At 44.2% G+C, this 13,873-nt stretch overlaps 1 protein-coding gene across 3 annotated transcripts; it reads left to right on the top strand.

Annotated features, from left to right (window-relative positions):
- The first annotated feature begins 174 nt into the window (after nucleotides 1-174).
- On the top strand, nucleotides 175-13,274 carry lhx6a (LIM homeobox 6a). 3 transcript variants are annotated; one of them, XR_013452495.1, is made up of 9 exons: nucleotides 175-570; nucleotides 1,491-1,562; nucleotides 1,762-1,944; nucleotides 3,661-3,782; nucleotides 10,362-10,582; nucleotides 10,850-10,950; nucleotides 11,107-11,202; nucleotides 11,510-11,664; nucleotides 11,766-13,274. XR_013452495.1 is itself a non-coding variant. In XM_078087882.1 (9 exons), exons 1-9 carry the CDS (start codon nucleotides 493-495, stop codon nucleotides 11,843-11,845), a joined length of 1,125 nt encoding a protein of 374 aa, XP_077944008.1. In that variant the 5' UTR covers nucleotides 175-492; the 3' UTR covers nucleotides 11,846-13,274. The 3 variants fall into 3 exon arrangements, 2 of the variants coding, with proteins under 2 accessions (XP_077944008.1, XP_040054362.2); XM_078087882.1 differs by having other exon boundaries at nucleotides 10,365-10,582; nucleotides 11,490-11,664; XM_040198428.2 differs by having other exon boundaries at nucleotides 11,490-11,664.
- The last annotated feature ends 599 nt before the right edge of the window (nucleotides 13,275-13,873 follow it).

The raw sequence follows: 13,873 nt of genomic DNA, 5'->3' as shown, positions 1-13,873 counted from the left end.
CCCTTCTCTAAATCCCCCCAGAACCACGCTAGTGAGTGGCGCAAACCCTCTGCGGAGGCGCTCTGCTTCTCCGTCAGCCTCCGCACCTTTATGAAGCCTTGGAGTAAAAGCTGCCAGCCCCTCAATTTGATTCACTTCCTGTAGTCGGACTCCTTCCCTTAAAGTGGGAGAGAGAGGGGGGGGGGGGGGTAGGGGGGGGGTAACAACTCTTTCTGTTCTAAATAAGGCTCTCCGAGGAGCAGCGAGCAAGTCTTCGCCTCTGCTGAGCTTCAATAGTCCTGCAGCTCGTGTCGGGATCGATCGGAGAGGAACAGAGAGAGAGGGGGAGACATAGCGGGAGCATTTCTGCGCTAAAAACAAAGCCGTGCGCCAGTTACGCTACGAGTCCACGCACGGCACGGATGGTACAAGTTTTTGACGCCCATCGGCCAAGTCTCCCGATTCCACGCGCCGAGTTTGGACTCACTGAACGCTGTGAGACTCCAGGGCTTCATGTACTGGAAAAATGAAGTTTTGTCCCCTCTTTCTGAGGGAAACAATATTCTGTCCGAAGGAATTCCCACGAAGAAGGTACACTGACACTTTGGAATCGGCTGAACTTCAACTCGCGTGCGTAAAAAAAAAAAAAAAAAAGGTTCAAATTGGAGAGGTGTCCCCGCTCACGCACCGCGCGGGCCTTCAGCTGAATGAGTTTAAAGTGTCACGACGCAGCGCAAACGTTATCTGGTGTAACGACGCAACACGCGCGTGGTCCTCAATGTGATTTACCCAACTGTTTAATCTCCTTTCGCTGCGCGCTCAGCGGGTCCATCTGCCGAGAAAGAAGAAGGTTCGACGCGCCGTTTATTTGCTCGCGATTTGGTTTTTGTTTTTCTGTCTGCGTGATGTCACCAGAATCCCTTAGCTTGTGTCCCGAGGATCAGCTGCACGCGCCAGCCGCCGTGAAGAGGCACGCGCCTCTCTGTTATGAATAGCGTGATTTGCGGTCCGCGAGCCTCTCGAGCCAGTTCGCCCGAGAAGAATTAGATTTTAATTACAGCCATTAAAAATCAAATTTGCAATTCTTTGGGGTGACCCGCTGCCTCGCTCTGATTGACAGCTGAAATTGACACTCCGGGTCCCTCTTATCCATATAGCGGTAATTACAGGTAGTCCCCCCCCCACCCCCCCACCCCCCCACCCATCCTCCCCCACCAGCCCCAACCTCCACTCTCGTGTCCTGGATTGCGAAGAAAATACTATTATTCCGAGTGGCGCGGGTTAAGGGCAGAGAGAGAGAGAGAAAATCAATCCAAATTGAAATAGCTTCATTAAAACGTGTGCGTAAACGTGCCTTTTGTCGCGAAGGCCCCCTTTTTTACCGGGTTTAACCACTTTATATAGGAGCAGCCTGGAAGAGCTGTCTGCAAATGTCTCCCGGGGACTTGTCATCCGAGGATGAGACGGGAGAAGTGATGAAGACTTGCCGTTTACTGAGCGTTGTCTTGTAGGTGATCTCCACCGAGCATCAGAGTGCGCCGGGAGCCTCGCGCTGCAGTGTGGACTCTAAACGCGCTCCAATGGTGAGAGACTTTTTAATTTTTTAATTTTTTTAGCAAATGCATTGCATGCCGCTTTTCACGTCTAGCTCATGTAGTGCGTCCATCGCATCTGTGCAAGGGGGGCTGTGGTGCGTGTGCGAGTTATGTGCACGCCGCTGCACAGGCGGCGTCTGGCCCCTGTGGGGGATTACTCTGCTGATGCTCCCCTCTCTTGACGCAGTCTCACTCGGACGGAGAATCCCAGCGGTCCAACATGGAGCCGGAGGACACTCGCTCGTCCCCCAGCACTCCGTCCACCCCCTCCGTGTGCTCGCCGATCTCCACCAGCAGCTCGGTGCCGTCAACCGGGAAGAACGTGTGCGCCAGCTGCGGGCAGGAGATCGTGGACAGATACTTGCTGAAGGTGAGAAGCTGCGTGAATCAGGATCGAAGTGACCTCGGTCAGAGTTTAGGGACTATTTGCTTCTGGGGGTGTAGGATTTATTTGTTTAGCCTTTTTCTCCCTCGCTGGCATTCACGTTAACAGCAAGTGACTTGTCTCTACAAGACGCGCAGCAGCGGGTGAAGAGGGGGTGCCATGTTGACTGGGGTCCTGTTTTGGGTTTGGACAGGCCTGCTGTGTTACGCTGGTGCAGCGGAATGAACGGGAGGCCCGGGCAACTTTTAGTGGTTGCAACCCAGGCACATATACATTATAGGAATAAGAGAGAAACAACACCCATAATTATATTTATAGCCTATATATGTGCGTATCGAACCACTGTTCGTCTGCGGAAATATCTTGTTATAAATCATTTTATGATCATTTGTTTGTAAAATGAACATCCGTTTTCGTTGATTCTAAACCTGCATCTGTTTATCTGCAAGGTGACTTGGGCATCAAGATAAAGTGCAGATAGGATACACAGCGAGGATGTTTTCATTTGTTTCCCTCTTTCACAGCTCCACTGTCAATACGCCCTGACTGGTCGCGTGCGCCCGCTTGCTCATACCCAAAACAGACCTCCCCCGCGCGCAAATGGGTGTGTTTGTCAGGAAGTGCAGATTGACTTTTATTGTTATGTCAAAGACTTTCAAATGTTAAAAAAATAGACAATTATAAAAATTATTTCCCTGTAAACAAACACACATCATAATTCAATAATTGAATAAATTAATATGAGACATTAAAAAATATATTTTGTGCAGTATTTTATTTGATCTAAGATTAATTATTTCATTTAATTTTCACTCCTTTTCTTGTGTAAATGTTCGTGCTTATATTTATTTGTGCGACTTGCATATTTCCCACTGGCTGATTCTATAACGTGATGATAAGGGCCATTTTTTATTTAAATATTCCTAAACTGCTTATGAAAATCCATTTTTAGGTAAAGTTGCTATAATAAAAATACTTGTTGAAATGAATATGATTGCATTTAGATTGTAATTTATCTGACAGCTTATTCTAGGCCGGCCTCATGACCTATCCCTGCAAAATAATTGGGTTTATTTGGATAGTAATATTTGGAATATTAGTATTAAGCAGTGGATGTTTTGATATCTGTAACATTTTAAAATGATTCTAATAATTTTCGAACCGTCAGTAAAAATGGGTCAACTGTTTTCATCGCCTGGCAATTGAATTGGACTTATTTATTTTGATAACATTCTATCATAATTGCTGTTGAACGAAATGTTAGCTAAGACCTCCACAGGGGTTTAATATTTCTGTTAAGAATTGATGCAATTGATATCATTTTAGAGGCTAAATATTTCATTTCTAAACCAAACGAGGTCTTATTACGAAACCCACAAAATTAAGCGTCAAAAAGATGAATTATAATATGCCAATCCCACGATAAACTCCTTATTGACCATCACAAGATTTACAATTTCCATATTAATAATAATTATTCATATTTTTAAGTCAGAATGTTATGAAATATTACAAGGCGACATCAGTCGATCAATCGGGAATCGGTCTGTAAATTAATATAGTCATTTATGACCCTCAGCAGCACCACATACACACACACACACACACACACACACAAACACACACACACACACACACGAGGGGGCATTTTAATGCAGTAATCCATCATCAGTTTGACACGGATTCTGTCGCGTTTTGCAGGTGAACAACCTGATCTGGCACCTGCGCTGTCTGGAGTGTTCCGTCTGCAGGACGTCGCTACGTCAGCACAGCAGCTGCTACATCAAAAACAAAGAGATCTTCTGCAAAATGGATTATTTCAGGTAGGGTAAGTTTATGACCGTGTTTTCAAAATAGCACGTCTGCTTTCTGTCTCTCTCTCTGTCTCTCTCTCTCTCTCTCTCTCTGTCTCTCCCTCTTTCTCTTCGAGGTGGATGCGGGTGTCCTTATCTGTTCTTTTAAATACCTTTTGTAAAAACGTCTCAAAGTGTGTAACCAAACAGTTGAGTGAGGCGATCCGCATTTTTATTATGGCTACCCAAAACATAACATTTTGCACAAATGTATGTTGGAACGGAGCAGGCTGGAATATTTGAGCTTTACAGGCCGTTAATGCACCACGTGCCGGGAAGCGTGTTATCACGTCGGGAGGAACGTGTGCAAAACAAACCCAGGTCACCGGAAATGCCCGTTTGAACCGGCAGCTGTCCGACTTTACTCATAAAACACAGAGGAAAAATCCCAAATGATATTCTAATTCTGTACATTGATACGGTGCCTCATCATCCACACATTGTGAAAAAGGAAGTATATGTCCTAATGAAATATATCACATTCGTATATTCATTTTCAAAGGACCAAACAAAGCTACATTTAAATGAAATCACAACATTATTATTAATAGTAATAATACTAATGATAAATCGTATCTTCAGACTCAAGTTAAATACATTTTGCTTTTTTGCTGCATGGTTTTTGCTTGACATTTCCTTTTATTTGAATGTAAGATTTTATGGAGGTGCCGTAAATAAACAAATGGAGATACTGTGACACAGCCTACGAATGCACACATGCAGGGTGAAATTCAGAGAGAGGGACGGAGACAAACATATAGACTGCATTCATTTATTGTAATTTAAAGATACACTTCACATCAGTTTCATTCATTCAATACATTTGAGTTCATTTGATTCACTTCGACCAAAGTGTGTGTGTATTCTACTCTTTGTGTGTGTGTGTATGTGTGTGTGGTACCTGAGGTGAAATGGGGTTCAGCAACAGTATATAGTAGAAATTCTTTGCTGTAGCCTGAAGCTGGTGGATATGTAGTATGGAAACGCATGCACATCAGTTGTGTGTGTGCACATGTGTGACTGCTTGGAGCTGTGTGTGAGCTTTGGTGTTTGTCTGATCGAAACCCGACACCGAGCCCCCGCTCTGAGGTTTATAATCACCAGCAATTAGTCTTCCTCCAGCCTAGACCCTTAGGCCTCCAGACCAGCAATTAGACCGCCCCGAGTGCCTGGTCAGCACGATTCTGTCCTGAATGTAACTCCTATCCAAAGTAAAACACACACACACACACACACACACACACACACACACACACACACACACACACACACACACACACACACACATACAAACATAAAACAAATATGTGAACACACGCCTAAATATGAAGAACCATGAATATGAAACGTTTACGTATCTCAAGAAACTGTACACATTGCCTCCATTTACAACGCTAAAGACCGCACTTCCATACTGAAACAGCCACACACACACACACACACACACACACACACACACACACACACACACACACACACACATATACATTCACTCCAAAACACACACCAAAATCTTGGTTTATTTATACATGTCCAGCAGCTGCCAATCATTTTGCTCATTTCTTTCGCAAAATTGAGTTTTTTGTGTTTGCTCTAGTAATTCCTAATAATATTTTACCTGACCCGTCCTCATCTGAATACTCTTTCGCCGTTTACTCCTTCTGCCCTCAACACAGCTCACTGGAGCCTGAGCCGGTATTCAACCCGAAGAGACGGTTTTAAATATTTCAGATCTTTAGAAAACAGAACTGAGAGGTGCAGGTGTAGATAAGTTAGACACTCTCATTATAAGGAATACAGTTATTGTGATTGAAAAGCATGCCTTGATATGAGCGATGTGTTCACAGTCGACCCAACAAGGAGTTTAACCATGCGACGGTTGTGGAGTGCAGTTTTTGAGGTCTTTATCATCCATTAATATTTTTTGCTTTTGCCTGTAATCACTGCGGAGAATCAAGATGGAGAAGAAAAAAAAGGCTGAATCTTGTCGGCCTTGCTTAGCGGATGAGCCAACGACTCCAGCCAAATTAATTTAGTGCTGTTAAGCTACATTCAAGTCAAATTTATTTAAGAGGGTTTTGTTCGAATAGACGAGAAAACTAAGAACGTGATTAGTTTTCGGACGCTGTGGGTGTAAATCGAGTTTTTTAGTTGCCTTGGAACTTCAAATCCTTTTTTTACTCTGTGTGCTCTCTGGCGTTTGCACAGCAGTGTAGCCGTTTAGATAGATAGATACTTTATTGATCCCTCAAGAGGGAAATTTCAAAGACTTTCAATAAATGCGTAGCCCAGAGTAACCGTTTCATATATCAACAAGGAAGATCATAGCTAATGATTTAATTGCCTCAATAATACTTAAGGCCAAACTGCTACAAATTTAGCCTATTCTACTAACTATGGCTACAATCTCTGGAGAACCATCCTCATTTGCATAATAACATTTGTAGGTTTAGAGATGATTTATAAAATCTTGCAGCAACAGTAAAGCTCTGCTGCGGAGTCTGGGCCTACGATGCTTGCCTCTGTAAATATAAACTGTAATCTGGGTTCAGGCCACATTCATATAGGCTAAACACCGCAGTGGGTCCAGATCCTCTGGGCTGAGTTCAAACCTCTGGAGATATTTCCTCATCTGTGTCAGCCTCTCATCTGGCTTTGGACTGACAGCTGCTTTAATGGGGCGTAATAGCAGGAAATCAGAGTGGGTTTCCCTCCACATACGTGTGTGTGTGTGTGTGTGTGTGTGTGTGTGTGTGTGTGTGGAGGGGGGAGGAAGGTGGTGTGTGTATCTCGGGATAGGGGGCTCAGCACAGAGCCCATGCTGTGCCTCTCAAACCCATGTCAGGCCTCAGGGGCTTGTTCTTAAACACACACACACACACACACACACACATACACACGAAAAAACATTTCTTTATCAGCCTCCTCCCTTGACCCCCCCCCCTTGCCTCCGTGAACCCCTCCCTCGCCTCTCTCTCTCTGCCCAGAAACATCATCCTCGTCCGTGAGCTGCAGGCCACACAGGAAGTTGCGCTGCTGCACTAATCAGGGGCACCCTGGGATACTGACAGTGTAACCAGAGTCCACGTAGGGAACTTTGTGGGTGTGCGTGGAAGGATACATGCGTATACGTGTGCATGTTGTAATAAGAATTATTCATCAACCCACCTCTGCTTTGCTGATTGGGTCTCCATAGCAACAAAGACGAGTAACCCAGAGCAGTGATTTGAGTTTTATTAAGAGCTGAATGAATTTAAATTATAATAGGACATCTGCCACACAATGCTTGGCATTTAAAGAAAGACAGTGAAAAGAAATGAAATATATTATCTATTTTGTAAAGCGAAGCACTGAGAAAACTGCCTTTGTTCGCGGCTAAAGGGAATAAAAACGTTGAGTTTTTTTCTAATGCAGGCTTAATAGGGAAAAGCTCGGTAATGTTTAAAATCTGTTAAAAGCTGTTTTCTGTAAAGTATTCAGATAACTTCCCCATCTCAGGATTCCCATACAAAGGCCTAACAGGAACCTCACGTCCTAAAACCGCAATAACTCTCTCAGGACAAATCTAATAGAGATTATGTTCTCATAGCACATCAGAAAATAATCCCCAAACACGTGTACCTCCTCAAGCTGCTCTCTCAGCAGCAGGTGATTTACTGTAAAACAAAGGGTTAAGATAAAGGCGAAAGAAGGGGAGCTAATAAGAGAAGTCCGGTGGTAACGGCAGTTCTGCTGTGATTATCCCTTTTGTGAGTGATGCAGAAGGCTGTGGGGGGGGGCAAGAGGGGGCATGAGGATTGACATTGCTCCAAAATAAACACCAGGTTTTTGGTACAGAGACCAAACGACACACATACACACAAGAAAAAAACGGGAAAAAGACAGAGGTGGTGGGAGGGGGGGGGGGGGGGGGGGGGGGTCCAAAGGGGGTGAAGATGGAGGAAGAGGACGGAGGTTAAAACATGGGATGATTTGCAGCTTTTCTGGGTTCTGTCTCGGAGCATGAAACTGACAAGCTGTCATGGCGGATTAGCAAAAATGTTCCACAAAGTTTTGCTCTTTTATTGTAGAAACAGTCTAGAATTCTCCACACACACACACACACACACACACACACACACACACACACACACACACACACACACACACACACACACACACACACACACACACACACACACACACACACACACACACACACACACACACACACAGTAAGCAATGGAGTTGATTTGTCTCCGGAATGGCTTTATTGGGTTGTAAGAGGTTTGTTGGTTAAGTTCCACGTAGATGTGACAACTTAAGCGCTGCGTAAGTGCTACACAGCTAATTGTTTTTCAAGGTCACCTCAAATACTCCCCATCTCACAGCTCAGTTGCCGAATGGATTTTTTTTTTGTTGCAGTGAGGAACAGCAGGCCTGCTGCTGTAGACTCTGTTTTTGTATTCAGTCATTGTATTATTGCTGCTAAGGTAAGGAACCAATCTAGGAAGGCCAACAGATGGAGAGCGAGACAGTTGGATCCTCAAACAGGCATTTAACGATTACCTATAATCATTCTCCACCATAATACGAGCAGGAAAAAAAAACGTAACTTCTGGCCAACAAGCTCGTATACACGAGGAGTGGGTACGAGTTTGTGGCATGTCAGGGCTATAGCACGCTTTCATCCCAGATAGAGTGGACTCGAGTGCACTGATACGCTGCCAAACCCACTCACTTGGCAGCCCTTGTGCTCCCCGTGCCCCTGCTCGCTCGCTCGCTCGCTCTCTCTCTCTCGCCATCTACTTTGCTATTTCCCTCAGCCACTTACTTCCCCTCTCCATGTCTATCCTTTTCATCATGCCCCCACCCCTCTCCACCCCCCCCCAAGTTCTTGCCTCCGCCTTACCTTTCAACTATTGACAGCTCTTTTGAATCTGGCTCATGTTTGTGATGCTGCTCTTTGCGTTGTGCTCTTAGGCAGCGTGCGGATGAGACTAAGCAGCGGATACGTCATAATGTCGAGTCTGGCCCGTCAGCTCGTAACATCTGTGCCGCGGGCCTGTTTTTAGGACGCAAACCCGTCACTGTGTAAATGTTTCCTAATTTGAGCTGAGAACCAGTTAGCCGTTACGCTCCTTGTCCTCGGCCTTACCCCGGCGGCAGGGCCTTTCTCGCAGGCTGCTTACAAATCCTCCCTCCTTCAGCAGAATTGGCAGCTGCTGACCCTGACAATGGCTCTTAACCTAACCATGACATCTCAAATGTAAAGCGTTTCATACCCATTAAGTCCACAATGTGTTCCTAAATGAGGGGCTTAATGTCTTCTGATTGGGGTGTAAAACAGGAAATGTTTATAATATTTCTGTGGATTTTTTTGGGGGGGATGCTCCTCGGTGCCAGCTGCTCACTACACACAAGCTCAGTTAAAGGAGAATAGTGGTATTCCACACTTGGTATTTTTCACCAAATCCCATTAAAAGACCAAACTAAATTTCTTTCTCCCGCCGACTATTAAAAACATAATAAAGCCCCTGTTTTTTTTTCCTGTTACTGTAAAAATTTGCCACAACACCAAACGTGTAGTAATCCGCAGCTAAAAAAGGTCCCCATCAAATGCATTGTTCAGTGTTTTCTTATTTAAAAAAATGAATAGAATGATGCCTTTGTGAGATTTACATCTTTGGAATGAGGCTGGAGGCCACAGACAAGTTAGTGAATTCACAAATGAGTGTCAGAGTTAAATGCACGCTCATCTGGAGAGATTATGAACGCTGGGGTAACAATGTTTACTATCCTCTTCCCCCCTTGTATCATTCTGTCCACGTGTTCGATGAGTTCCAATGAAAAGAGCATGCTTATTTTACACATTCATATCATGTTTTGAGCTCATTTAGGAATTGTCTTTAATCATTTACCACCTCTCTCTCTTTCCATAACCTGCCGTCCACTTATCACCCCCCCCACCCATTCAGAACAGTAAGTCAGGTGGTTTAGGTTTATGTGGCGCCTGACCTCACTGTTGCTATCAGTTACAGCGGGGCGATCTAGAGTGATGTCATCCAAGTCTCTCTTCATCCTCCGCTATGTGTAAAACCGCCCCCCGGTTTACATGTGTGTTGCTTTGTTTCCCCGGTGTGTGTGTGTGCGCACATGTGTTCTTGTCAGGGCCTTCATGCATCATGCAGGAAATTGCAGGTGTTGGTTTGTTTGCATTCACGGCTCGGCTTGCAGCCGCAGTCGGGGGTCTTTTCTGGAGGCCACATCCTCCTCCAAGGTTTCTTCCTTAAACCCTTTGAGCTCTGCCCAAAACTTCAACAATAAAAACCCACATTTTTTAATTTAAGCTCTCTCAAAAAAACGAGGTCTCTGCATGTTTATTTCTTTATTTATGTCTAATACTGTGTGTGTGTAATCTTGGAATGGTCCCAAGATTAGATTTAAAAAGATGATCCCCCCCCGCAGCAATTTTCCGCGCCAACATTTTGCTTTTACCCAATCAGCGATCCACTAATTCCTCGTTCTGTTTCTCCTCCTCTGCCTGTTCTCCCTTTCTCTCCCTCACAGTAGGTTCGGTACTAAGTGTGCCCGCTGTGGGCGGCAGATATACGCCAGCGACTGGGTGCGCCGCGCCAGGGGCAACGCGTACCACTTGGCGTGCTTTGCGTGCTACTCGTGCAAGAGGCAGTTGTCCACGGGAGAGGAGTTTGGCTTGGTGGAGGACAAGGTCCTGTGTAGGATCCACTACGACACCATGGTGGAGAACCTGAAACGAGCGGCTGAGAGCGGTGAGTGGGTTTCCCTGAAGCCGTCGAGGTGTTTGCTCAAGGGGCCGCCCATACTGGGAATTTCTTACAATATCTTATTCCTCGTATATCCTTGATGTGTATGTCTGGCCTGCTTCTCTTTGATTTCACGCTTGTCATGTTACAAAAGCTCAATAGATCCCTTTGTGATATGGTGTCCAACACCTGTGGCTCAAGTACATCTCACAGGACGATCTCAGTCATTTAATGCTCATATTAAACACATTTGTCTGCTTTGTTTTTTTTTAGGCAATGGTATCACGTTAGAAGGGGCAGTGCCAACAGAACAGGACAGTCAGCCCAAACCGTCTAAAAGGGCACGGACATCGTTCACTGCAGAACAGCTGCAGGTCAGACACGCCGCTCTCTGCCGTACCGATGCAAGGCAATGAATCTGAAGCCCTCTCAAATACACATCAACCCCAAATCCGACGTGTAACGTTCTCCGCAATCATGGGATTTCTGCAGCGTCTGATTTTGTGTCAATGTTTTCCCTCCATACGCAGATCATGCAAGCTCAGTTTGCCCAAGATAACAACCCAGATGCCCAGACGCTACAGAAACTAGCCGACATGACGGGCCTCAGCAGGAGAGTTATACAGGTCAGTGCAGACATATCCACTTTCTTCTTACTTACTAATTCATCTACTCACGTAATGGCCCGGTTGTATTGAAATAGCATAATCCAGCAACATGCAAACACCATATAATGACAAAAATAAGGAAACGTAAGATCACGTTTACTGTGAATAGACTATATATAAAATGTATTCATGTGCACATTCAGGACCAACAACATGATTCTTAAAATGTTACACTTGAAATAAATCAACCTGTTGTTTTTTAAGAATATAGCTACATGATGCCTGGTTACGTTGCGTCTTCATAGGTGTGGTTTCAAAACTGCAGAGCAAGACACAAAAAGCACACGCCTCAGCACAGCGGGGCTCCCCCAGGTCACCCGCAGTCCAGGATACCCTCGTCGCTGCCTGATGAGCTGCATTACTCCCCCTTCGGAAGTCCCGAGCGCGCGCGCATGGTGGCCCTTCACGGGTACATCGACAGTGAGTCGTGGTTTGTGCAGCGTGTAGTCAAACGAATGCTTTTAAAGCAGCAAGTCCTTTGTTTCACTATTTCACTGATTTCTTGTGTGCGTGCTCTCCAGGTCATCCCTTCTCCATGCTGACCTCCCAGAGTCTCCCTCACCAGGCCATGTCGTTGCCCCAGCTTCCCCTAAGCCGCTAGCGCTCCGCCACTACGACCCCACGTGACCCCACGTGACCCCCCCACCCTGCAAACCTCCGGATCCTCACCTTTCATCTTCATCACTGTCTGCAAACCTGACCCGGAGGTCCTGGTCCCATTGGAGCGCATGACGTGTCTTTACGGGAGCCCTGCCAAGGAAAGAGCAGTGGAGGAATGAGGAAAGACTAAGATGCATTCGTCATTCTGTTATTTTACTTTCTGAGGACAGGAATATCCCTGACTGTGTTTTACACCACGTTAAAGGACCCATTCGGCTTCATATGAACAGCTTTGTCCACTCTGCCAATCCGTCGTCACCGTGACAGAGGAAGTATGATGAAACTGACGGCTACAGGAGGGAAGCCCTCATGAGTGCTCAAGATAAACAAAGAGGGGAAAACTTATAAAGGGGGACTGTCATATTGGCTCAAAGGCCCGTCGCACGCTGTCGGCCACGTTAGAGGTAAGACTCATTCTCTCTCAGCAACCATGAAGGAAACATGTAAATGAAATAAGTTGACTATTGGAATATTTTCTTTTGGATTGACAAAGTGACCATACGGCCTCTGAAAGACAGAAACGTCCTTGTTTTATTCTAGGTCAAAGATTTCACTGAAATGTGGTGCAGATTTAAATTTTTGTTTTTAAAGAATGAAATATTTTGTGCCTTATCGTTTCAATTATTAATTACGCTAAAACAGTACATTTCTTCAGCTGTAATTTGTCTCTGAACAAAGATTTGAGTGTTTTTAAGTTTCATACAATGTAGAAGGAATAATGAAGATTTTAAATGGGCCATCGGTAGAAAAATCAGCATCTTCATTATTATTCACTCAATAATTGCTGTAATATTTAAAGCAAATCAATATAGGTAATCATGTTACATGACACAAAGGGAAGTCTTAGATGAGCATATTAGTCAAACTACAAAATCTGTTACCAGTTACTCATATTTCCAAACAATTGTATTGTCATTAATTTATCATTTCTGATGTTGCTTGTTCACTCTGTATGCGTGTTCCTCTCGCACAAAGAGAGAAATGGAGTGTTGGTGTCTTGGTACAATATGGACAAAATGAAACAGACTGGGGTTGTACATAGTAAGGTGTGTGTGTGTGTGTGTGTGTGTGTGTGTGTGAGTGTGTGTGTGTGTGTGTGTGAGTGTGGGTGTGGGTGTGTGTGTGTGCGTGGCAGGGGTAGAAAGTGTCCATCTGTATTTTAGTGCCATGGCCATTGTGTGAAGAACAGGATCCAACAAGACCTCAATGTCCTTGTATTTATTGAGATGTTATTTCCCTGTAAAGCACTTTTTTTCCCCCTGAAATTGTTTTGTTTTGTTAAAAAACACGAAATGAAATTCAACAAAAAAGTTTATTTGATAGACTGTGCATCATAAGTGTTTTGTGTAATAAAATGCAATAAAATAGAATGTGATATTTCTGTGGTTTTTAATTATTTGTGGGGATAAATTAGGAAAGGATTTAGTTGTCTGTTATCATATTTTACCAAATATGACAGAGCAAAGAAAATTTAGCACCTAAATTACGCTTAACTGGACAGGAATTTTGCAAATAACAAACATGAATTTAAATAAATAAATGTTAAGCAATGTTGTAGCTGTTCCCACAACCGAAAAACATTTCTTCGATTGTGGGCATGTGTGCTTCCTCCTATTTCATGAATTCATCAGTGTGTGTGCGTGTGTTTATTATTATTTATTTTTTATACATTTTTGTGATTGTGTATTTGCAGCGAAGCAAAAAGGCTGCATAATGGGACACATCCTGTTGGTGAAAATAACTGCTGCTTTTTAAAGACTCAACGTTTTCTTGATTTTCTTTACATCATCATGCTGCAGATGATTACATGTTAAAGAGAATGCATGACCATCACAGAGCGGAACTGTGGCCTTAACGTTGCCCGCTCATTGGCAATAATTATATTTCTTAATTTTGTTTTCCAGACAATGACCACATACTACACTCAAACACAACATTTAGTATCAAGTCATGACATTGCTCCTTTCAT

Source organism: Gasterosteus aculeatus, chromosome 14 (genome assembly GCF_964276395.1).
Source record: "Gasterosteus aculeatus chromosome 14, fGasAcu3.hap1.1, whole genome shotgun sequence".
Taxonomy (NCBI): Eukaryota; Metazoa; Chordata; class Actinopteri; order Perciformes; family Gasterosteidae; genus Gasterosteus; species Gasterosteus aculeatus.
The sequence above is the reverse complement of the archived record's forward strand: the minus strand, read 5'-3'. Positions and strand labels throughout refer to the sequence as shown.